We start from the raw sequence: 23,140 nt of genomic DNA on the forward strand, positions 1-23,140 counted from the left end.
TAAGAAGCGATGCAATGGATAAGACAGAGTCTGTCTGGGCAAAAATTACATTGGGGAAGATAACTAGTAAAGCCTCTCCTACAATAGTGCTTGGGGTGTGCTATAGACCTCCAGGATCTAATTTGGATATGGATAGAGCCCTTTTTAATGTTTTTAATAAAGTAAATACTAATGGAAACTGCGTGATCATGGGAGACTTTAACTTCCCAGATATAGACTGGAGGACCAGTGCTAGTAATAATAATAGGGCTCAGATTTTCCTAGATGCGATAGCTGATGGATTCCTTCATCAAGTAGTTGCTGAACCGACTAGAGGGGATGCCATTTTAGATTTAATTTTGGTGAGTAGCGAGGACCTCATAGAAGAAATGGTTGTAGGGGACAATCTTGGCTCAAGTGATCATGAGCTAATTCAGTTCAAACTAAATGGAAGGATTAACAAAAATAAATCTGCAACTAGGGTTTTTGATTTCAAAAGGGCTGACTTTCAAAAATTAAGGAAATTAGTTAGGGAAGTGGATTGGACTGAAGAACTTATGGATCTAAAGGCAGTTGAGGCCTGGGATTACTTTAAATCAAAACTGCAGAAGCTATCGGAAGCCTGTATCCCAAGAAAGGGGAAAAAATTCATAGGAAGGAGTTGTAGACCAAGCTGGATGAGCAAGCATCTTAGAGAGGTGATTATGAAGAAGCAGAAAGCATACAGGGAGTGGAAGATGGGAGGGATCAGCAAGGAAAGCTACCTAATTGAGGTCAGAAGATGTAGGGATAAAGTCAGAGAGGCTAAAAGTCGAATAGAGTTGGACCTTGCAAAGGGAATTAAAACCAATAGTAAAAGGTTCTATAGCTATATAAATAAGAAGAAAACTAAGAAGGAAGAAGTGGGGACGCTTAACACTGAGGATGGAGCGGAGGTTAAAGATAATCTAGGCATGGCCCAATATCTAAACAAATACTTTGCCTCAGTCTTTAATAAGGCTAAAGAGGATCTTGGAGATAATGGTAGCATGACAAATGGGAAGGAGGATATAGAGGTAGATATTACCATATCAGAGGTAGAAGCGAAACTGAAACAGCTTAATGGGACTAAATCGGGGGGCCCAGATAATCTTCATCCAAGCATATTAAAGGAATTGGCACCTGAAATTGCAAGCCCATTAGCAAGAATTTTTAATGAATCTGTAAACTCAGGAATAGTACCGAATGATTGGAGAATTGCTAATATAGTTCCTATTTTTAAGAAAGGAAAAAAAAGTGATCCGGGTAACTACAGGCCAGTTAGTTTGACATCTGTAGTATGCAAGGTCCTGGAAAAAATTTTGAAGGAGAAATTAGTTAAGGACATTGAAGTCAATGGTAAATGGGACAAAATACAACATGGTTTTACAAAAGGTAGATCGTGCCAAACCAACCTAATCTCCTTTTTTGAAAAAGTAACAGATTTTTTAGATAAAGGAAATGCAGTGGATCTAATTTACCTAGATTTCAGTAAGGCATTTGATACCGTGCCACATGGGGAATTATTAGTTAAATTGGAGAAGATGGGGATCAATATGAACATCAGAAGGTGGATAAGGAATTGGTTAAAGGGGAGACTGCAACGGGTCCTACTGAATGGCGAACTGTCAGGTTGGAGGGAGGTTACCAGTGGAGTTCCTCAGGGATCGGTTTTGGGACCAATCTTATTTAATCTTTTTGTTACTGACCTTGGCACAAAAAGTGGGAGTATGCTACTAAAGTTTGCAGATGATACAAAGCTGGGAGGTATTGCCAATTCGGAGAAGGATCGGGATATTATACAGGAGGATCTGGATGACCTTGTAAACTGGAGTAATAGTAATAGGATGAAATTTAATAGTGAGAAGTGTAAGGTTATGCATTTAGGGATTAATAACAAGAATTTTAGTTATAAGTTGGGGACGCATCAATTAGAAGTAACGGAAGAGGAGAAGGACCTTGGAGTATTGGTTGATCATAGGATGACTATGAGCTGCCAATGTGATATGGCTGTGAAAAAAGCTAATGCGGTTTTGGGATGCATCAGGAGAGGCATTTCCAGTAGGGATAAGGAGGTTTTAGTACCGTTATACAAGGCACTGGTGAGACCTCACCTAGAATACTGTGTGCAGTTCTGGTCTCCCATGTTTAGAAAGGATGAATTCAAACTGGAGCAGGTACAGAGAAGGGCTACTAGGATGATCCGAGGAATGGAAAACTTGTCTTATGAAAGGAGACTTAAGGAGCTTGGCTTGTTTAGCCTAACTAAAAGAAGGTTGAGGGGAGATATGATTGCTCTCTATAAATATATCAGAGGGATAAATATAGGAGAGGGAGAGGAATTATTTAAGCTCAGCACCAATGTGGACACAAGAACAAATGGGTATAAACTGGCCACCAGGAAGTTTAGACTTGAAATCAGACGAAGGTTTTTAACCATCAGAGGAGTGAAGTTTTGGAATAACCTTCCAAGGGAAGCAGTGGGGGCAAAAGATCTATCTGGTTTTAAGATTCTACTCGATAAGTTTATGGAGGAGATGGTATGATGGGATAATGGGATTTTGGTAAGTAATTGATCTTTAAATATTCAGGGTAAATAGGACTAATCCCCTGAGATGGGATATTAGATGGATGGGATCTGATTTACTATAGAAAATTCTTTCCTGGGTATCTGGCTGGTGAATCTTGCCCATGTGCTCAGGGTTTGGCTGATTGCCATGTTTGGGGTCGGGAGGGAGTTTTCCTCCAGGGCAGATTGGAGAGGCCCTGGAGGTTTTTTTGCCCTCCTCTGTAGCATGGGGATGGTTGACTGGAGGGAGGCTTCTCTGCTCCTTGAAGTTTTGAACCATGATTTGAGGACTTCAATAGCTCAGACATGGGTGAGGTTTTTCATAGGAGTGGTGGGTGACATTCTGTGGCCTGCGCTGTGCAGGAGGTCAGACTAGATGATCAGAGTGGTCCCTTCTGACCTTAGTATCTATGAATCTATGAATCTATGGTATCAGAGCATTGCAAAATGGAAATGTTTAACGCAGTTGTCTAGTTGCAGTAAAATATTTTGAAAAAGTGCATTAAATTTTAAATACATTTTAAAAAGTGTTCTTTATATGAGCATTTACAATCTGCCTGTTGAGTGCTGAAGCCACAGACAGAGTTCTGAGCTCACTTTGCTCTGTAGCAGTTATATATCGAGAGATAGATATCCAGTGCATGTCAAGAAACCGAAGTAACAGTATTAACTTCCTCATTATATTTCTAATGGACATTAAGTGCTTGGTGGTGGTGATAAATACTTTCTAAAGAGAAGCTGCTCGGGGAAAAATTTTTATATTCCTCTTTTATGAGTATTAAGTCAAATATTGGGTAAAAGCAATTAAACTGTAGACTAAGTGTTTTTGTTTGTTTCTGTTTATTTACAGTTAAACTTCCAGAGATACTGGGGAAGATGTGCTTTCCTGACAAAAATCTAAAAGCTTTGGTAAAACATTTTGAACTGTTCTTGAGGTAATTTGACGACATATACTACATGTAAAAATGATGAGGTAATATTGGCCTAAACTTTCAAGGATAACTAGTGATTCTGGATGCCTTGATTTTTGGGTGCCTGATGCAATATCCTAAAAGGCCTGACCTTCCTTCCCCCCCCAGCTCTGAGTGCCATTGAAAATCAGACTCCTGTAAGGCATGTGATTGGGAATGCAAAAATCACTTGTCATTCTTGACAATTTAGGTCACTGAGTCCATCTGGTGTAACTGCCAGAGCAAATTATCGTCCTTAAACTTTGTCATATCTTTTGTTAAGGTACTTCCATAATTGATAGGCTCAAGGGGGAAGCAGAACTTTCATCTATAGTCTGTGATGGGCATACAGTGGTTCAGAATTATAGCACATAAAACTTTTATTGTTGACCACCAGACATCTATCATCCCATCTGTCTTGGCCTGGAGATAAATTTTATAAATGAACGTTAATGTACATCTGCACAGCTTGCATTGAGGTCATAACCTGAAGACAGTGAAAGTTACACAGATAGAACTGAGGGAAGATATTTGGTGCCCAGTATCTTTCATAAAGATGTTAACTTATTAAAAGGAAAGAACCAGCCTGTATTTTAGGTCCCAACACAAGTTTCCCAAGGTTGAAGCTATAAAAATCTTGTAAACTGAATGTACTTGGTCAGGAAGGCATTGAAAGAACATGAATAAACCTCTTTTAATGTCACTTCGTGTGTGTCTTCAAAGTAGTCACACACATTAGTTCCACATAACCACTTTTCAGTATCAGAAGGTATGTAAGATTATTATGTCTATATAGTTTATGAACATATGAGATGACTTGCTGTGTTGATTATTGAAAACAAAACAAATCCTAATTATTAGTTTACCACAGTATAACTTTAAAGTGTATAAATTTACAGTTGTGGTGAGAACTGTACAGGTTTTTGATCACTTATTTTTATTTGATAACTCCTTCCAATAGTAGTCAACATTTACTCACCATAATATGCTTGTAACAGGATCACCGTTATTCAGCAGTTGGATATTGTTTTTGCTTGGATTGAATATTATCACCTTGCTGTACCTGAGTTACCTGTGTCTGGATGACAACTCCTCACTTCCATAATATGTACAATCTGCATTTTGTTAGATAGTAGCCTTGAAAGATTATCACAAATACTTATCAGGCAAGGCAATATCTCTTTGCATATCCTTGCCATTGGGCAAAAAATTTAAAGGTATTTTACAAACCAGTTACAGAGAGGGAAAAAATTACCTTTTACAAGTGGTGTCTAGAATTTTGCCAGACACTTTAGTCCATATCTGTCTGACTTCCATCACATTATCATGCTGAAATTTCTACTCTTAATCACTAACATACCATCTAATTATGGATGTTGCTGAACTATATCATGTTTTAACTTATAAAAATAAACTTTTTGTTGGTTCGTAGTGATGGTTGAATAGAGCTTCTAGCGTAGTGTTTCTTTGATCTCTCTCTTTTATATTGCATAGTTTCTGTGCCTCTGTTCCACTGTCTTCCATATATGGTCTCAGTCATGGAAGTGTCTAAGCACCTCCTGACTATTTTTAAAGATGAAAAATAATGTCTTTGACCCTATACCCTTATTTGAAAAGTTTAGGTACTATATTGATATCAAACGTGTATTTGTGTCTTGTAGTGAGAGCGTCTTTCTGCCATCCCTAGACTACTGGTGGTCTGAAACATTTGCTTAACAAATCTGGCATCACTAAAAAGTGCTTTCATTTTTCAAGGCTTACCTTTTATCATTCTGCTTTTAGAGGCACTCCCAATTTTATATATTGAGGGTGCAGTAGTCTATATTTTTAAAGCTATTCAATTGACTTAATACATTGTTCCTGGAAATCCTTTCATTTGGCTCTCAATCCAACTCCATTTTAACTTGTTTTATTATATTTTAAGGCACTAAATGATTATGGCCTTCATATGTGGTGGAGCTTTTATCACAATGTATCTTAGTCTATGTGTTGAGGTTAGAATCAGCAAGCCGCTGGCACATTCAAATTGTAACTCAAAATCTTAGAAAAAGGCCTCCAACTATCTTTCTATAAAACTCTATTCTTATTACTGTAGTCAGTACTCGGTTACAAGTTTTTAAAGAAAACTAATTGTTTCATAGTGCTTCCTAAACAATTTTTGTGAAGTGCTTTCAAACGAAGGAGACTGATACCTTTTTAATTCTATCCCTCTCTTATGCTGAATTACTATTTTTATAATCTGTAGACTGTTGGAAATATTGTCTTTTAATTTGTGGACCCCTCTAAAGGAAAGTTTCCTAAATGTAGCTCTTGCTATAGGAGGTTCTTACTCCTGTTTTATGTGAATTTCTGACAACTTTTGTAAAATAGATTTTGAATTTTTGCTGTAATTGTCCTACTAGGAAGGACCTTTATCTTTATTAGCCAGCTATTAAACTGCTTTTCTTAGCAGGTATACTAGCATCTATTCAGCAAGGATATTTAGAATCCAACTAGTTTAATGGATTTTTCTCCCTAGAGCAGTGGTCACCAACCAGTCAGTTGTGGTCGACAGGTCGATCCTAGAGGATTTCCCAGTCGATCACAATCTCCAGTGGTGCAGGGGGGCTGCAGCTAAGGCAGGGGCCCCACGCCACTCCTGGAAGCGGCCAGCATGCCCCCAGGGGTGGGGGGTCAAGAGTCTCCTTCCACATGCTGCTTCTGCCTGAAAGCACCAACCCTGAGCCCCCTCCCTGAACCGTCACCCCATATCCCCTCCTGCACCCAGAACCCCTTCTTATACCCCAAGCCTCAGCTCTGATCCCCCTCTCAGGGTGCAGGAGGTGGTACAGGGTGGTTGCTCTAACACTCAACCACAGCCAGGAGCCCCTCCTGCACCCAAACTCCCTCCCAGAACTTGCACCCTTCACCCCCTCCTGCACCCCAACTCCCTGCCCCAGGCTCAACCCAGAGCTCCCTCCTACACTGCGAACCCCTTGGCCCCAGCCCAGAGCCAGCACCCCCCAACCCCCAACGCAGCCCAGTGAAAGTGAATGAGGGTGGGAGAGAGCGAGCGGTGGGGGGGGGAAGAGGAGAGGAGTGAGAGGGGCAGGGCTTTGAGGAAGGAGAGGGGCCTCAGGGAAGGGGCAGAGGCGGGGTAGATCCTGGGTTGCCCTCAAGTGATCTTGGGCGTAAAAAGATTAGAGACTACTGCCCTAGAGAATATAATTTGCAAAAACTCAACTTCAGAACCTTAATTTTAAAGGTAAAAATAACTATTTTTAAAATTGTCAAATTAGTCCTTAACAAAGGAGAAATTGAGTGAAGAGAACTTAACTCTTCACATTGGCTTGCTAGCATATGCAATATGAGGAGAAGTCTTCCACATTTGGAGAGGAAGATGACTAGAGAATGTTTAGTATTGAGTCTCTTTTCCCTCTCCCCTGCACTTTGAGATTTATTTCCCCTTTAATAAATAGGTGCTGAGTTTGTTAGAGACAAGCAGCCTACTCACCTGAGGACAGTTCAGTGAACATCTTGGTGAAAAGTTGGACAGTTCAGAATGGCAGGCTGAAGTTCTCTCATTTTTTCTTTAAATTGTGGCTGATCGAAGGGAAGAGGTCTACGCTGTCCATATCAGTATAACAGTGTTCTTAAACCCCTTTTTAACTAACCAGTATAGCTCAGGCATAAGTAGTTTGCTATTGCACTATTGGCATGAACCATGTTTAAATTTTATTTAAGAAAAAATCGGTTAAACATTTTGATCTCTAGTGTAGACAGATTAAATCTCTGAATTTTAGAAATATGAATTTAGTGTTTAAATTTATAGTTTCACTTAAGTCTTTGGGCTATTGCAGTCTATCCTGAATTGAGAAACTTTCTTTGATATACCACTTTTGTCTGGAAGCTCATTTCACACTACATTTGCTCACAGCCCGGTGAATGTTTTAAATGAGATACTGCTCTGTAATGCTTCTCAGTCAAATGTCAGATTGTTTCTGGACATAATTGATTTCAATTTTCCAGAATAAATATATTGTAGGAAGAAATATAGAAAATATACACTGTGTTTTCATTAAATGAACAGTGTACCCATTGTGCTCAGCAGAGCAGTCTTACAGACTATAGTGAGCATTTCTTCATGTACTGTTGAGAAATGAATTTTAAGTACAATACTCTTTTTCCAAATTAAAACTGGCACTTGAGAGAACACTAACCCTGAGTCCTAAACAGCTCAAAACACTTGCTGTAAGAAGGTAAAACTGGGTTGCCATTGAGGCTAGTGCCTAACTTGCCATTTCTTGGTTGTGATAATAGAGAGTATTCTATCAGTAATCTGTTCCAGTCCTACACTTCTGTGATTCTAGGCAGCTTGGGTTAAAGTGATCATGAAACGGTAGAGTTCATGATTCTAAAGAATGGTAGGAGGGAAAACAACACAACAAAGATAATAGATTTCAAGAAGGCAAACTTTAGCAAACTCAGGGATTTGGTAGGTCAGATCCCCTGGGAAACAAGTATAAGAGGAAAAGCAGTTTGAGAGAGTTGGCAGTTTTTCAAAGACATTATTACTGACACACGAGCAAACTATCCGACTGCATAGGAAAGACAGGAAGTATGGTGAGAGAAGGAGATCTTCAATGATTTGAAACTCAAAAACAGGTCCTTCAAAAAGTGGAAACTAGGTCAAATTATGAAGAATGAATATGGGAAAAAAAACAATGCAAGCATGTAGGGACAAAAGTAGAAAGGCCAAGCCACAGAATGAGATTATACTAGCTAGAGACATAAAGGCTAACAAGAAAACATTCTACAAATACATTAGAAGCAAGAGGAAGACCAAAGGCAGGGTAGGCACATTACTCAATGAGGGGGAGAAAGACGACAACAGAAAATGTGGAAATGGTGGAAGTGCTAAATACCTTTTTTTTTTTTTTTTTTTGTTAGTAGCAATTGGATATCTAATATAGTGAATGCCAGTGAAAATTAAGTAGGATCTGAGGTTAAAATAGGCAAAAACAAGTTAAAAATTACTTAGATAAGTTAGATGTCTTCAAGTCACCCAGGCCTGATGAATTACATCCTAAAATACTCAAGGAGCTCAGGATACTCGAGGAGATATCTGACCCGTTAATAGTTATCTTAGAAAAGTCATGGTGGATGGGGGAGATTCCAGAGGACTGAAAGAGGGCCAATATAGTGCCAATCTATAAGAAGGGGAATAAGGAAAACCCAGGGAGTTACTGAAGTTAAGCTGACTGGTCTGTACCAGGAAAGATAATGGAGCAAATAATTAACCAATCAATTTTGCAGACACCTACAATAGAATAAGGTGGTAAGTATCAGTCTGGATTTGTCAAGAACAAACCATGTCAAACCAGCCTAATAGATTTTTTTGACAGAGTAACAAGCCTTATCAATGTGGGGAAGTGGAAGATATGGTATATTTTTACTTTTGATACTGTCTTGCATGACCTTATGAACAAACTAGGGAAATACAGCTTAGCTATAGCTACTATACGGTGGATGCATGACTGTTTGGAAAATCATTCCCAGAGAGTAGTTTTCAGTGGTTATCAGATAAGCTGGAAGGGCACATAGTATGAGGTCCTGCAGAGATCTGTCCTAGGTCTGGTTCTGTTCAATATTCTCATAAATTTAGATAATGGCATAGAGAGTACAGTTATAAAGTTTGAGAACGATACCGAGCTGGGAGGGGTTGCAAGTGCTGTTCAAATTCAAAATGATCTGGACAAACTGGAGAAATCGTCTGGAGTAAATAGGATGAAATTCAATAAGGACAAATGCTAAGTATTCCACTTAAGAACAGTCAGTTGTACACATATAAAATGGGAAATGACTGCCTGGGATGGAGTACTGCAGAAAGGTATCTGGAGGTCATAGTGGATCACAAACTAAATAAAAGTCAACACTATTGCTCAAAAAGAAAAGGCAAACATCATTCTGGGATGTGTCTGCAGGAGTATTGTAAGCAAGACACAAGAAATAATTCTTCCACTGTACTCTGTGCTAAGGCCGCAGTTGGAGTATCATGTTCACTTCTTGGTGCCACATTTCAGGAAAGATGTGGACAAATTGGAGAAAATCCAGAGAGCAACAGGAATGATTAAAGGCATAGAAAACATGACCTGTGAGGAAGGACTGAAAAAGATGGATTTGTTTAGTCTTGAGACTGAGGGGGGAGGGACAAGTTTTCAAGTACATAAAAGGTTGGTACAAAGAGGAGGGTGAAAAATTGATCTTAACCTCTGAGGATAGGACAAGAAACAAGGGGCTTAAATTGCAGCAGTTGAAGCTGAGGTGGTATATTAGGAAAATCTTACTGTTAGGGTAGTTAAGCATTGGAAAAAAATTGTCTAGGGAGGCTATGGAATTTCCATCATTGGATGTTTTTAAGAACAGGTTAAACAAACACCTGTAAGGAATGGTCTGTTTATTACTTAGTTCTGCCTTAAATGCAGGGGACTGGACTAGATTATGTATTGAGGTCCCATCGAGTCCTATACTGACTGGTATGATTTTACCACTAGGCTCATAGAGGTACATGCATATTTGGTGACACTGACATTAGGTCTGTAAGATTGGTCGTGTCATACACAGCACCAGGAGAAGAGGTGATTTGAGAGAGATGAGATTATTTACTATAAGACTTTATTTTTCCATAACCATCTGAAGGGTAGCATAAAAAAAAGCATGTGAAATAAGCTAATGCGGTTTTGGGATGCATCAGGAGAGGCATTTCCAGTAGGGATAAGGAGGTTTTAGTACTGTTATACAAGGCACTGGTGAGACCTCACCTAGAATACTGTGTGCAGTTCTGGTCTCCCATGTTTAAAAAGGATGAATTCAAACTGGAGCAGGTACAGAGAAGGGCTACTAGGATGATCCAAGGAATGGAAAACTTGTCTTATGAAAGGAGACTTAAGGAGCTTGGCTTGTTTAGCCTAACTAAAAGAAGGTTGAGGGGAGATATGATTGCTCTCTATAAATATATCAGAGGGATAAATACAGGAGAGGGAGAGGAATTATTTAAGCTCAGCACACCAATGTGGACACAAGAACAAATGGGTATAAACTGGCCACCAGGAAGTTTAGACTTGAAATTAGACGAAGGTTTCTAACCCTCAGAGGAGTGAAGTTTTGGAATAGCCTTCCAAGGGAAACAATGGGGGCAAAAGATCTATCTGGCTTTAAGATTCTACTCTAAGTTTATGGAGGAGATGGTATGATGGGATAATGTGATTTTGGTAAGTAATTGATCTTTAAATATTCAGGGTAAATAGGACTAATCTCCTGAGATGGGATATTAGATGGATGGGTCTGAGTTACCCAGGAAAGAATTTTCTGTAGTATCTGGCTGGTGAATCTTGCCCATATGCTCAGGGTTTAGCTGATTGCCATATTTGGGGTCAGGAAGGAATATTCCTCCAGGGCAGATTGGAGAGGCCCTGGAGGTATTTTGCCTTCCTCTGTAGCATGGGGCATGGTTGACTTGAGGGAGGCTTCTCTGCTCCTTGAAGTCTTTAAACCATGATTTAAGGACTTCAATAGCTCAGACATGGGTGAGGTTTTTCATAGGAGTGGGTGGGTGAGATTCTGTGGCCTGCACTGTGCAGGAGGTCAGACTAGATGATCAGAATGGTCCCTTCTGACCTTAGTATCTATGAATCTATAACCTATGAAAGGCAGATATTATGGGATTATTTTGCTTAACATTGTTCTGACATGTGAAGGCTGTTGCCACATAAGTACAATTATTGAGGGGAAATTTTAATTTCTCTAGTAGATCCATATGTCTAGGAATTCTCACTCTTGGGACTTTCGTAGTTCTGGAATGGCACTGGGTATAACTTCCCCCAGCTAAAAGCTTTTCTGGCCTAATGAGTTTAAGATGGTAGGTGCTGTTACAAGAACTCCTTTTACTCACAATGTACAATAGGACGCACCACCTACGACAGCTACCTCAAACCTTCCTGCCAGACACCACGGGTACAGTGTAAGAATTTGTTTTTTCCCCATTATGTAATTCATCTATTTTTAATAAAATGTGCTATTGGGCTGTAAACTCTTTGGAGCAGATGTCACAGATTTGTGTGTCGTATGAGGCACCTAGCCTACCTCGATCTGCTGCTTAAATAATAAAAGATGGTACTTATTAGTGTGAACTACCGCACCCATTTGCCATAATTCTGATTGAGAGCAGCCACCTCTCAGTGAAAAGGGTAAGTTCACATTCTTTCCTCCTACATCCTTGGTATCTGTCAGCCAAGGGTGCCAGTTGTAATTAGTCTTCCATGTTGTGGACCCCTCTCTACTGGAAATGGTCTTTCAGTCAAATCTGTGTTTCATGCAGGTCCTTGAACAGCTTCCAGAAGGCTACCGCTATTCACCATTGCTCTTATTCACTACTTTTCTTCTATTTATTCATTAGGATTTAGAGAAAATTATGTTAGTTCCTAAAATGACACTTCTAAAAAAATTTATCTTTGCGAGTCCACCATGTGGCTTTTCAGATTATAGGAAAGTGCTTTTCTAGTAGTCAATAGCTTTTTTCCATTAGAAGCTAATATTCTTATTAAAACTCAGTAAATCCTGTAGGCAGCTATTTCATGCATCCCTTAAAACATTTTCTTTTAAAAATATTTTATAGCAGCCCACCTCCTGTACTGCTGGTCTCAAACCTTTTGCATTATGTCAGTAAAGAATTTTATTTCTTTTCATACTTTTGAATATTTTCCATAGGGAGTCAGATCAATATTTGACAGAAGTATACAGGAGTTTAATCTGATGAGACAATGAGATTTTCTGTTGAAAATCAAAGTTGTTGCAGAAGATGTGACTTTACGAAAAAATGTCCACTGGATTCTGCATCCATACTATTTCTGGGAGTAATAAGTAATTTTGTTACTGATTGTAGTAGTCAATTGTGTCCACTAGTCTGTGCTAATGTGCAATTAATGTTAAGCGGTTGTGCTACTAGAAACTTCATGCAAGTGTGATAAGGTTACAGATTTTAGATACTTAGATGATAAATGTTTAACAGAATATTTTTTATATTTTAAGAAAAGATATTTGCTACTGAGCTGGAAAGATGAGGTGAGTTGAAACATTCTGAGATAAGAGCTGGTTAAAAGTTATCTAACAAATGTGAACCCTGTCAGGAGCCTGGTTCTGTTGCCATTTCTCATGTTGAGTAGTGCTTTATTCTTGTGAATAATCTCTCTAATTTCAGTGTAAAAATTCTGATTCAGGAAAGTATACCTATTTAGGACTGTAATTAATCACATGCTTAAGAGCTTTACTGAATCAGGACCTAAATGTGGCAGAATCAGTTATTCACGTAGCTGGAGTTGCATAGCGTAGGTTGACTTACCGCGGTAGTGTAGACAGCCTAAATTTACCCTCTGGAACATTTCAACCAAGCTGATGCTCCTCACAGATGCTCCCATTTTATTAATGTAATTTAAAATGACTTCATCCTAGGATCCACCTGTTGGTGCTGGAATCGAAGAGAATGTCACTTACATTAGAAATGTGTTCACCTGTTTTGTTTGTGGACTGCAAACTTAATTGCTGTTTCATAACTTCAGAATTAGAGTTAATGAGGGACTCTTGTTAGCTCAATTCCGCTTAAGTGCTTCATTCCAACTCTTTATTCAACCCACCTATCCCAGGGACAGAGACAAAGCTTAGCCAAGTCCAGTAGTATTTTATAGTTCAGCATTCCTTGTTTTAAAAAAAAAACTACTATATTTATGGTAGGCTTTTTGTAGCGTTTTCGTAAAGTAAAACAGGTGCATAGTACATATGACAAACAGTTTCTGTGGGAGTAAGGAGAGTTTTTCGTTTATCTTCAAATTTTTTTTTTTTAAGGAGTGCCATCATATGTCCTGTGTTACGTGTTGCATAAAGTCTTTGACTGGTTGTGCAGCCTGGTAAACTTAGCAGAGCGGCACTACATTGTCTAGTGATCAACTAAGGTGTGTAGTGGAGACAGATTACTCAAATCTTGATTACTGCATCGAATTCTGGTTCTGTATTAGTTTTTATTCAGCAATAAAAGTTTTTCCAGTCTTTTTATTCATCTTGGCAACTGCCAAAATACTGTACTATAAAACACTTTATAGTGAATATAAATGGATCTTCAGTTTCTTTGATTGTGAAGTCGCCTCTTATTCTTTTAGGACCAGATACATAAGGAACCATGGTCATTTCTGTGAACAGAAGGCTGTAATAATACATCTATAACTATGCTGAACCACTAAATACAATTTTTTAACCCCAGTTGAGGGTAATTTTCATAGAAGTCTTCAATCCTATCTGTCTGCTCCCTCAAATCATATGTGCCTTTCTGCTTTGTGCTAGCCTGTTAGGTACTGAGCAAAATCTCTTGATAGCTTTTGCAGGAACCAGTGTGAAACCAGTAGAATGTGCATATTATATTGCATATAAAAAGCTAAGTTAAAAACAGAGTGCACAGTATTCATAAGTTAGGAAATGCCAGAATGAAGATTGCCCTTCAATTTGACCTTTATACACATGCATTATGATAGTCTTGCTCAGCATCAGATCCTGTGACAGAGCCTGTGGAATCCTTGCTTTAAACACAAAGGAACATCCTTTCCCCCTCACCCCCCTGTAACCCTCTTGCTCAAATACATAATGCAAGAAATAAGTTAACTTCGTAGCTTGAGTTCTTCTAATGTAGTTTTCTGTATGTAGCTTCCTAAGCAACTCAATTCCCCCCTCTACCTGTCCCAAAGGCACAATTCTATCACATTCCTTCCCTACCAATGCACAAATGTGCGAAGTATGGTTAATAGTTGGAAATACTAAGCGATATAAAACTTATTTATTTTCTACAAGGATTATTTTTGAGGAGGAGAGGTTTTGTTTTTTTTGGTTTTTTTACTAAACTCCTCTGTTCCCAAACCCTGGTTTCACATGTATGTCTCCCAGAGAAGGGAGAGCTTGTCAGTTTTAGCAGCCCTCTCCCCAAGCGTTGGTGGCTGCATCATTGCTTCTTGGGCTCAGCTCTTCAGCCTACGCTGCTTAGGCTTCCCTCACATTTCTGTATCAAAGCTGGGCTCCAGCTGTGGCTCTCAACCCCCTTTTTTGCATGGCTTCATGGAAGAGTGAAGGGAATGTGCACTGTAAGTTAAATTCCCCTTATGGGGAAAGCTGGAGAACAAGAGGCAGATCACAGCAGAACGAGGAGACAACAAAATGTCACCCCGCTGCAATAAAATGATGCATTTTGTGGCATCTTGGAAAAATACCAAATTATGTGGCTGTGGAACTGCAGTGTCTACAAAGGAACAAGTGTGTGTGGAATCAGGGCCTGCCCTAGACCAAGTGGCACCCCAAGCAAGGAACATCTTCGGTGCCCCCCTCTTTTTTGTTAAACTTTTGAGTACCTTCTTTATTGTTGCAGTTGTAGCCCATTTCATGACTTTGATGCACTATTTTGCATGCATGATTTATCCCTATCATTTAAGATGATAAAATTTGCATGCTAGGATCTGTAAATCTGTATTTAATCATGCAATGTATAAGCAAATAAAAAAAAAGGTTTCCTCTAAGCTTATAGAAACTTTTAAATTTAAGAATAACTGAAATGCACTAACGTCAAGAAATTGAACAGTGCACCAACATTGGGTGGACCCCAGTATTAAATAGTGTTACAGTGGGGCTTAGAATGTTAACCCTAGTCCTTTAGTTCAAAAGGTTGTTTTTTCACCTTTGCCCTCACAAACTGAAGCACAGTGTCAGAGAGATCCAAAGACTGGCCAGTGGCATTTTCAAGCGGTAAAATAGCAAATGATGTCAGTCTCTCACAGCAATCGTCGATCGAAGATATGTTTTAATGTTTCGAAAAGCTGCGCTCGCCACTCAAACTCTGACTGGCAGCATGAGCAGAATCCTCAGAGCTATTCACACATTAGGAAAAGTGTCCTTCAGCTCTGCATCATGGATGAATTGGAGAACTTGGAGTGGAGAGTGCTTCCTCTGTGGCAAAATGTGACAGATGATATCCAGTTTGACATAGAGGTCTTTATCATTCATGTCCGAATATTCCCCATGTGTCAGCGTCTGGTGAAGGTCCATACAATTGTTAAAGAGTGTTTTACGGTCTGCTGGAGCTTACTAAGGTCATACAAAACCCCTGAAGTCATTTTGTGGCGTTTCATTTGTCTGAACCTTTCTTCGATAGACGCTTGAGCAGTGTCAATGAGCAAGCAAGCAAAAAAAAAAAAAAACTCCCTCTTGAATTTTTCTTCTGAGATTCCCATCACCTCATCTCTTCCCTCATAACCAAACTATCTCTTCTTCTGATGAATACGAGTTTGCTTGAAGACAGAGTGAACTCCTAAGTTTTCCCCCATTTCTTTGGCAGCAGTGATGGCATTTTCAAATCCAATGTCTCTGTAGGTCACAACAAAATCAAGTCAACTTCTCACCAAAATAGTAGCAGTCATCATGTCCATTGATGGAGTTTGTAATGCCTTGCTTAGAACGTTTACTTGGAACAGGATAGCATCCAAACCACAATTGAGACCAGAAATTTGATGTCCGTCATCTGGTCCAGTTTGGTCAGCAATGCCCCTCTGCCATGTACATTGGCCAAACTGGACAGTCTCTACATAAAAGAATAAATGGAATCAAATCAGACGTCAAGAATTATAACTTTCAAAAACCAGTCGGTCACTTGATTTACAGTCCTAAAAGTAGCAATACTTCAAAAAAGATTCCAACGAGAGACTGCTGAATTGGAATTAATTTGCAAACTGGATACAATTAACTTAGCCTTGAATAAAGACTGAGAGTGGATGTGTCATTACACAAAGTAAAACTATTTCCCATTGTTTGTTTTTCCCCTCCTACTGTTCTTGTAAAGTGCTGGAAATGGCCCACTTTGATTATCACTTCAAAAGGTTTTTTCCTTGACCCCCCCCCCCCCATTCTCCTGCTGGTAATAGCTTAGCTTTCCTGATCACTCTTGTTATAGTCTGTATGGTAACACCCATTGTTTCATGTTCTCTGTGCATATAAAATCTCCCCACTATATTTTCCAGTGTTTTCATCCGATGAAGTGAGCTGTAGCTCACAAAAGCTTATGCTCTAATAAATTTGTTATTCTCTAAGGTGCCACAAGTACTCCTTTTCTTTTTATGGATAAAGACTAACACGGCTGCTACTCTGAAACCTAACATTGTCTGTGAGGATCTTCCACCTGATAGTTGATGCTGAAAACAGGATGTTTATCCTTTGCAGTACTCTGAAGAGAGATGATGACGCTACATCTGACGCCACCAGGCTGAAAGAATGGCAGCCACAAGGCACGAAAGCTCTTGGATTCAGCACAAGGATCCTTGCCTGGACGCCACTGTTTCTTCCTTTCACGTTCATGCCATTGTTGTAACCTTGGTCACGGCAGTCCTGAAGCTTTTATTTTATTCTCATTCAAAACATTCATAAACAGTTCTGCTAGGTCTTTTCCAGTAGAGTCATCCACACAGTGGAAACAGATAAGCATTCATTTACTTGGCTACAGCCTTTCTCATCAACAAATCTTATTATAAACATCTTTTCACTGGGTCTAATATCAGGAATGCAGACCATTTTTACAGCGTAGTACTTTGTTTTGCTGAGCTGCATCAATATGTTATCAAACACCTTCCTTTCTATAAGGTCAGTCAATTTTGTTTTGAATAATTTTGCTGCAGTAATGGTCCATGGCTTCTTTACAAACTACTCTAGGTACGTGCTCACGCATGACATCATCGTATTTCCCCAGGAGCTCTACGGAACTGAGGAAATTACCATTATGCTCAGTGAACAATTTATCTGGCGAGCCCTGGAAAGCCAGATTATTCTTTGCCAGGAAGAGGATAATTGAGATCAGATGCTTGAGCACATTCCTCCAGTGCTGAGTTTCTGCATTAATGTTGCACTAGTTTTCTGCATATGTGCATTTATTCAGCTTGAGTCTGGACTCGACCTCCATTTGTAGTAAGATGTAAAATGGCTGGGTAACTTTTCATGTTGCTTCAGAGAATCCGCTAAATAATGGCAGTGATTGTAACCGGAAAGTGCAAGCAGTGACTTGGCATTCTTGTTAATTTTGTAACAAAAACAGAATGTGTTGTCCACTGACTTTTGAGTAGCTAACACCGATTCAGTTTTTCACCATTCTCAAGCACTCTTTCGCAGTGTGACTTAGAGAAGTGTTGCTTCTGCTCATTTGCTGGAAATGTTATATTCTCAATTTTTTTCCTGGCCCATTCAAAATTGTACTAATTATCAGCAGAGTTTAGGATCACTGGCCATAAAGCAGCGTCTGATGTATTGATTTGTGGTGTGAATGTTTTTCTCACTGCTGTTTCTGTCATCACTGAGACTGATTCTTTGTTTCTCTCCTTTTCATGTAAACCAGATTTTTCTTTATCATCACTCTCCTTTACAATGCCAGGAAAACCGGACGATTCTCTATCACTTTCCTCATCTTTCATTTCTTATTTTCAGGTAACTCTGTTAATTCCTTAGTAATAGGACTTCGCTCCTCAATTTCTTCTGCACTGGGACAATCGGTATTGCTTAAAGCCTGGTCTATGTTCTGCTTCAGATGTTTTCCCATCAAATTTGCCCCTTGCTGCAAACCGGATTGCAGTTGAGTTTTTCCCTTCCTATACTGAGCTCCTCAAGGCTTCTTCAGAGGCATCTTTTATTTCCTACAGGGGAAAACAGACCATATTAGGGAGAGCAAAAGTCTAAGTTCTGCAGTCTTAGGAAGTCATCAAACATTACGTGTTAAGTATGGCAAAAGAAGTAATAGTATTTCTGTTATGTTGTTGCATAGATAGGAGTTTGATGTCTCTGGCATTTCAGTAGATGTGTCCTTTATTAACCACTACTTACACTCTTCAAGTCTTAAAACACAAGTACACTTTCACAATTACACAACAAAATAAGGTTCGCAGTATTGCAGTTGGGCTCTCACTTCACTTCAGTTTGTTCTTTATATCTCGCTGACTGACTGGCGAATCCCCACCCTTCTATACTCAAGGGCCCCGCTGACGACTTTGTAGGAGGTTTGAGGAAAATATAGTTCTCAGGAAGTCTGGAAGGTTCCATGAGATTCTACAAAGGCCCAGAACACTGTGAAAAACGAATCCACATATGGAATGCCTGAAATGTTTTACTTCAAACATTGTTTTCCCTTTTGTCGCTAACAACAAAAACAGCACCCCTAGCCCAGCAACCCAGGTGATTGCCTGGCTCACCTGGCCCTAAATACATTCCTGTGTGGGATTGGTGGAACTCTGTGAGTGAGTGTGAGAATTAAGAATCCATGAAAGAAGGAGGGCACTGAATGCTCACAGGAGGACAGAAATGGGATTATACTTACTTTTTAAGGGCATAAGATGACTATTAGCTTTTATTGGATATCCAATCTGTGTAGAGCTACAGATTCCATTTTAAATAAATAGGGGTGAAAGTACATAGTAGGCTCAGATGTCTGCTACAGGTAAAGTTGCAAAAACATTTCTACAGTATCCCCTTGTTTACATATGCTTATTTCCTGAAACTTTTGTTTTGCACTGAAATTTTCCATACATAGCCTCTATCCCAGCTTTTTTATTTTATTTTTTTTTTTGGTGATGCTTGAGCAAAGTCCTTCCATCTCCTTTAGATTTGAAAGTATGAGGGGAAAGGCTATGTTCTTCACTGTGTGTGTGAGACTTTAGCACCTTTTACACTTTGAAACTTGTGCAGGAAGGACTATGTATGTCAGCATATGCTTTGTTAAGCTTAAACGCTTTGAGAATTGTAAAGCCTATTTTACTGCATCTTTAAACCCAAGTTATTTTTGTTCTTTGTCTGATTTTAATCTATTGTGTGCTTTCTTCCCAGGTTTCTAGCAGAATACCATGATGACTTCTTCCCAGAATCTGCTTATGTAGCTGCATGTGAGGCTTACTATAGCACCAAGAATCCTCGGGCAATCTACTGAAGCTTTTAGTGAACAATAAATCCTACTGTACGTAGCCCATGGTTATTGCTACTTTGCCACATAGCTACGAGATGAAGATGAAATGGAATTTGAATGGCCTTTTTCAGATAAAAAAGGAGTCGCTTCTATGACTACTGGATTTGTTAGCAGAGATGGACCACGTCTTGTTTCAGAGCTGTGCAAAGATTACATTCTGAATTTTTTCAAGTGTTGCATGTAAGCTGCACTGCTAGAAGAAGCCCTGTACTGATTTCTAATGCATAGGACTGCATGTAGTTCTTATTAAGAAGGGTGGGGGGGAAAGCAGGTGCATTAGCAATGGGACGTTTTCATGAAAACAAATACCACATGCTGTCTTTCATTTTAACATGAACTGTTTTCAGCATGAAAAGTAGAACTGGCTTCACTCTCGTGTAAGGAGAATGCATAACTGGCATCCAGTGGATTTCGTTTCACACACAGAACCCATACTTCATTTTGTGAAACGGTCACGGCAGGAAAGAGTGCTGCATATAGAGGAAGAATTGCATAGCTATTTTATTGTCATGGTCTCTGAGTCAAGGAATTAGTTTTCTGTGGCTTAAGTAAAAAATGTTGCTTGCTTTTTCTTTTTAAAAGGTATCTGTTTTTTACCCATAGTAGGTTGCCACTGTTACGAGTGCAGACCTTGCCCGTGATTCATCTTATCCATGTCTGAATGATTCCTAAAGGTATCAAAGAATAGGATGTTCTAACTTCTTCTCACAGGGGAAGCATAGAATGAATAAAGTGACAGCAATTACTTTTGACAAACTTTTTTCTTAATAAAGAACTGGTTGGTAACTGAAGGTGTGATATTTGGGTGGATGATCTCAAAAATGGAGTTTTGTTTGGGTTTTCATTGTATATTTTCACTAAATATTACTATGTAGAGAATGAGGGGTGGGAGTAGTGACTATAAAAATGGCACCTTTTTATTGTACAATTCTTCTGTCTGTCATTTAAATCGGGCACATTTTAGATTTATACTGACAAATTTTACTCTCTTTAACACTGCAAAACTCATGCAGCTGTGTGAGAATGAGCTGGATTCTGTTATCCCTCTGACAATACTTACTTGGCAGAATTAACTAAACCAATTCTGTTTATCTTGGGTACTTCCATTACTGTGAGTGCCTCACAATCATTAACATATTTATCCTTACAACACCCTTGTGAGGTAGAGAAGTGCTGTTATCCCCATCTTGGAGATGGGGAATCTGAAGCACAGAGAGGCAAGTGACTTGCCCAAAAACACAAGAAACCTGAGCACAAAATTGACCCAAGGTCTCCCGAGTCCTAGGCTAGTGCACCAATCACTGGTCAGTCCTCATTCCCTTGAAGTACCTCAATAACAGAACGATTGCCTGTGATTCTGGAGCCAAAAAGAACCCACTTGAATTTGCAGGTCTTGGAGTAAGTAAAACCATCTCTTTACATGTAAAACACAAATATATTCTGTAAGGAGTACCGCAGGTCTGAAGAAAGAGCTCGGTGTAAACTTGAAAGCTGCTTTCTCACCCCAACAGAAGTTGGGCCAATTAAAGATATTACCTCATCCTCCTTGTGCATCCAGTATCCTGGGACGAACACAGCTACAACAGCACTGCATTACCAATTAATGTCACTTGTCAAGAGTGGAATGGTATGTTAAAGCGTTTGAACTGAAAAGCTAGAGATGACCTTTGGTTTTAGTGAATGAGACTCTGCAAAAGGAAAAACTTCTACAGAGACTTAATGTCAGCGTAGCTACGCTCATTTTGGATCCATACCAAAATGAGATTTGGAGACCCTTATTTCTAAAGATTCATTTATTGGTGCTATTTTTTAATTGTATTCCTGTACTACCAAGTTTCCCAGGCTATAGTCTCCATTCCAAAACTGTAGAGATTCTGAATCTACAGTTTAAGCTGAGAAGCTCACAATCATCTTTAATATGGGACACTCCTGTCATAAAGTTGATAAAGCTGGTAAATACCATTCAAATATTAATTAATGTCTAACAAGATATTAAGCTTAGAATATTGCTGAAACTCCATCCTTAATCCTTTCCATTGTGGCAGAGTATTGCAATGCATATGATGGGTCAAATCTTTTTTCCCTATCAATGCCGACGAATAAGAGGGCAGATTGAGAGTAGAATTTAAATCTTATTGCATGGTTATGTTTTAACTGTAACTGTGACATTTTGTGCATGCCATAATTATTTATTAATGTCTGTATTCAATTTGCTCAGATTTGAGAAGCAGCATAGGCAGTATCTGCATGCATTGTGCCTGGTTCAAACCAGTTGTATGAGCAACTCATTTTCATGAGTAGCCACTTCTTTTGCGTCCTATAAATCTGCTGCAACATGTGAGAGCCTGGTCGAAGTATTCATTGATTTTGTGTTGAGTATAACGCTAAAGGCAACGTGCAAATCTTCCTACAAAATGTCTTCATCTGGAGTAATATGTGACTTGTCCATTTATGAGGACTATTTGCCACATTACCAGATTCCTCAAAGGGAGCAGAGAGACTTGCAGGCTATCTTTTCATACCTATGGTTTAATTATAGTGGTACTGAAGAAGCTGCTATAGGTGAAGGTTAGAGAGCATTTTGGTTACATGTAATATGTTTTGTAGGCTGCTTCTTTTTAAAAAGAAAATCTTCCCAACAGAAATACTTTGGTTATGTTTAGATCTCACATGTGTGGCTGAGTAGGAGGTAGTTTTTACTAATTGTTTGTTTTTAATCAGAGTTTAATATGGATTTTTATACTTCTTACTGTGAGTAAGTTACTAGTGCACAGTTATCTAATTACTCTGGCATTAAATCTGCTGTTTTTTAATTTTTTTGAGATGTACAATTGATATAAACAGCAACTAATAGGATTTTTTTGTAAGGATTTTAATCACTGAGGGATATGACACATACAGTATATATGCAGGTTTCAGAGTAGCAGCCGTGTTAGTCTGTATTCGCAAAAAGAAAAGGAGTACTTGTGGCACCTTAGAGACTAACAAATTTATTTGAGCATAAGCTTTCGTGAGCTACAGCTCATTTCATCGGATGCATTTGGTGGAAAATACAGAGGGGAGATGGATATACACACACAGAGAACATGAAACAATGGGTTTATCATACACACTGTAAGGAGAGTGATCACTTAAGATAAGCCATCACCAGCAGCAGGGGGGGGGAAAGGAGGAAAACCTTTCATGGTGACAAGCAAGCGGGGGGAAAGGAGGAAAACCTTTCATGGTGACAAGCAAGGTAGGCTAATTCCAGCAGTTAACAAGAATATAAGAGGAACAGTGGGGAGTGGGGCGGGAGGGAGAAATACCATGGGGAAATAGTTTTACTTTGTGTAATGACTCATCCATTCCCAGTCTCTATTCAAGCCTAAATTAATTGTATCCAGTTTGCAAATTAATTCCAATTCAGCAGTCTCTCGTTGGAGTCTGTTTTTGAAGCTTTTTTGTTGAAGGATAGCCACTCTTAGGTCTGTGATCGAGTGACCAGAGAGATTGAAGTGTTTCCCAACTGGTTTTTGAATGTTATAATTCTTGACGTCTGATTTGTGTCCATTCATTCTTTTATGTAGA

General features: G+C 39.1%; 1 protein-coding gene across 9 annotated transcripts in view; it reads left to right on the forward strand.

Annotated features, from left to right (window-relative positions):
• The window catches only part of MSL3 (MSL complex subunit 3), a 44,241-nt gene extending 21,843 nt beyond the window's left edge, over positions 1-22,398 (forward strand). For 3 of the 9 annotated variants that reach the window (XM_038369939.2, XM_043502302.1, XM_038369963.2), the window contains exons 12-13: positions 3,417-3,501; positions 19,435-22,398. In XM_038369939.2, coding sequence (XP_038225867.1) covers positions 3,417-3,501; positions 19,435-19,534 — 185 coding nt within the window. In that variant the 3' untranslated portion in view covers positions 19,535-22,398. Of the gene's footprint in view, positions 1-3,416; positions 3,502-12,582; positions 12,616-17,956; positions 18,046-19,434 lie in introns of those variants that run through there. The other 6 variants (XM_038369946.2, XM_043502133.1, XM_043502179.1 and 3 more) reach the window with 6 other exon arrangements.
• The last annotated feature ends 742 nt before the right edge of the window (positions 22,399-23,140 follow it).

This window comes from Dermochelys coriacea, chromosome 1, assembly GCF_009764565.3.
Source record: "Dermochelys coriacea isolate rDerCor1 chromosome 1, rDerCor1.pri.v4, whole genome shotgun sequence".
Classification (NCBI taxonomy): domain Eukaryota; kingdom Metazoa; phylum Chordata; order Testudines; family Dermochelyidae; genus Dermochelys; species Dermochelys coriacea.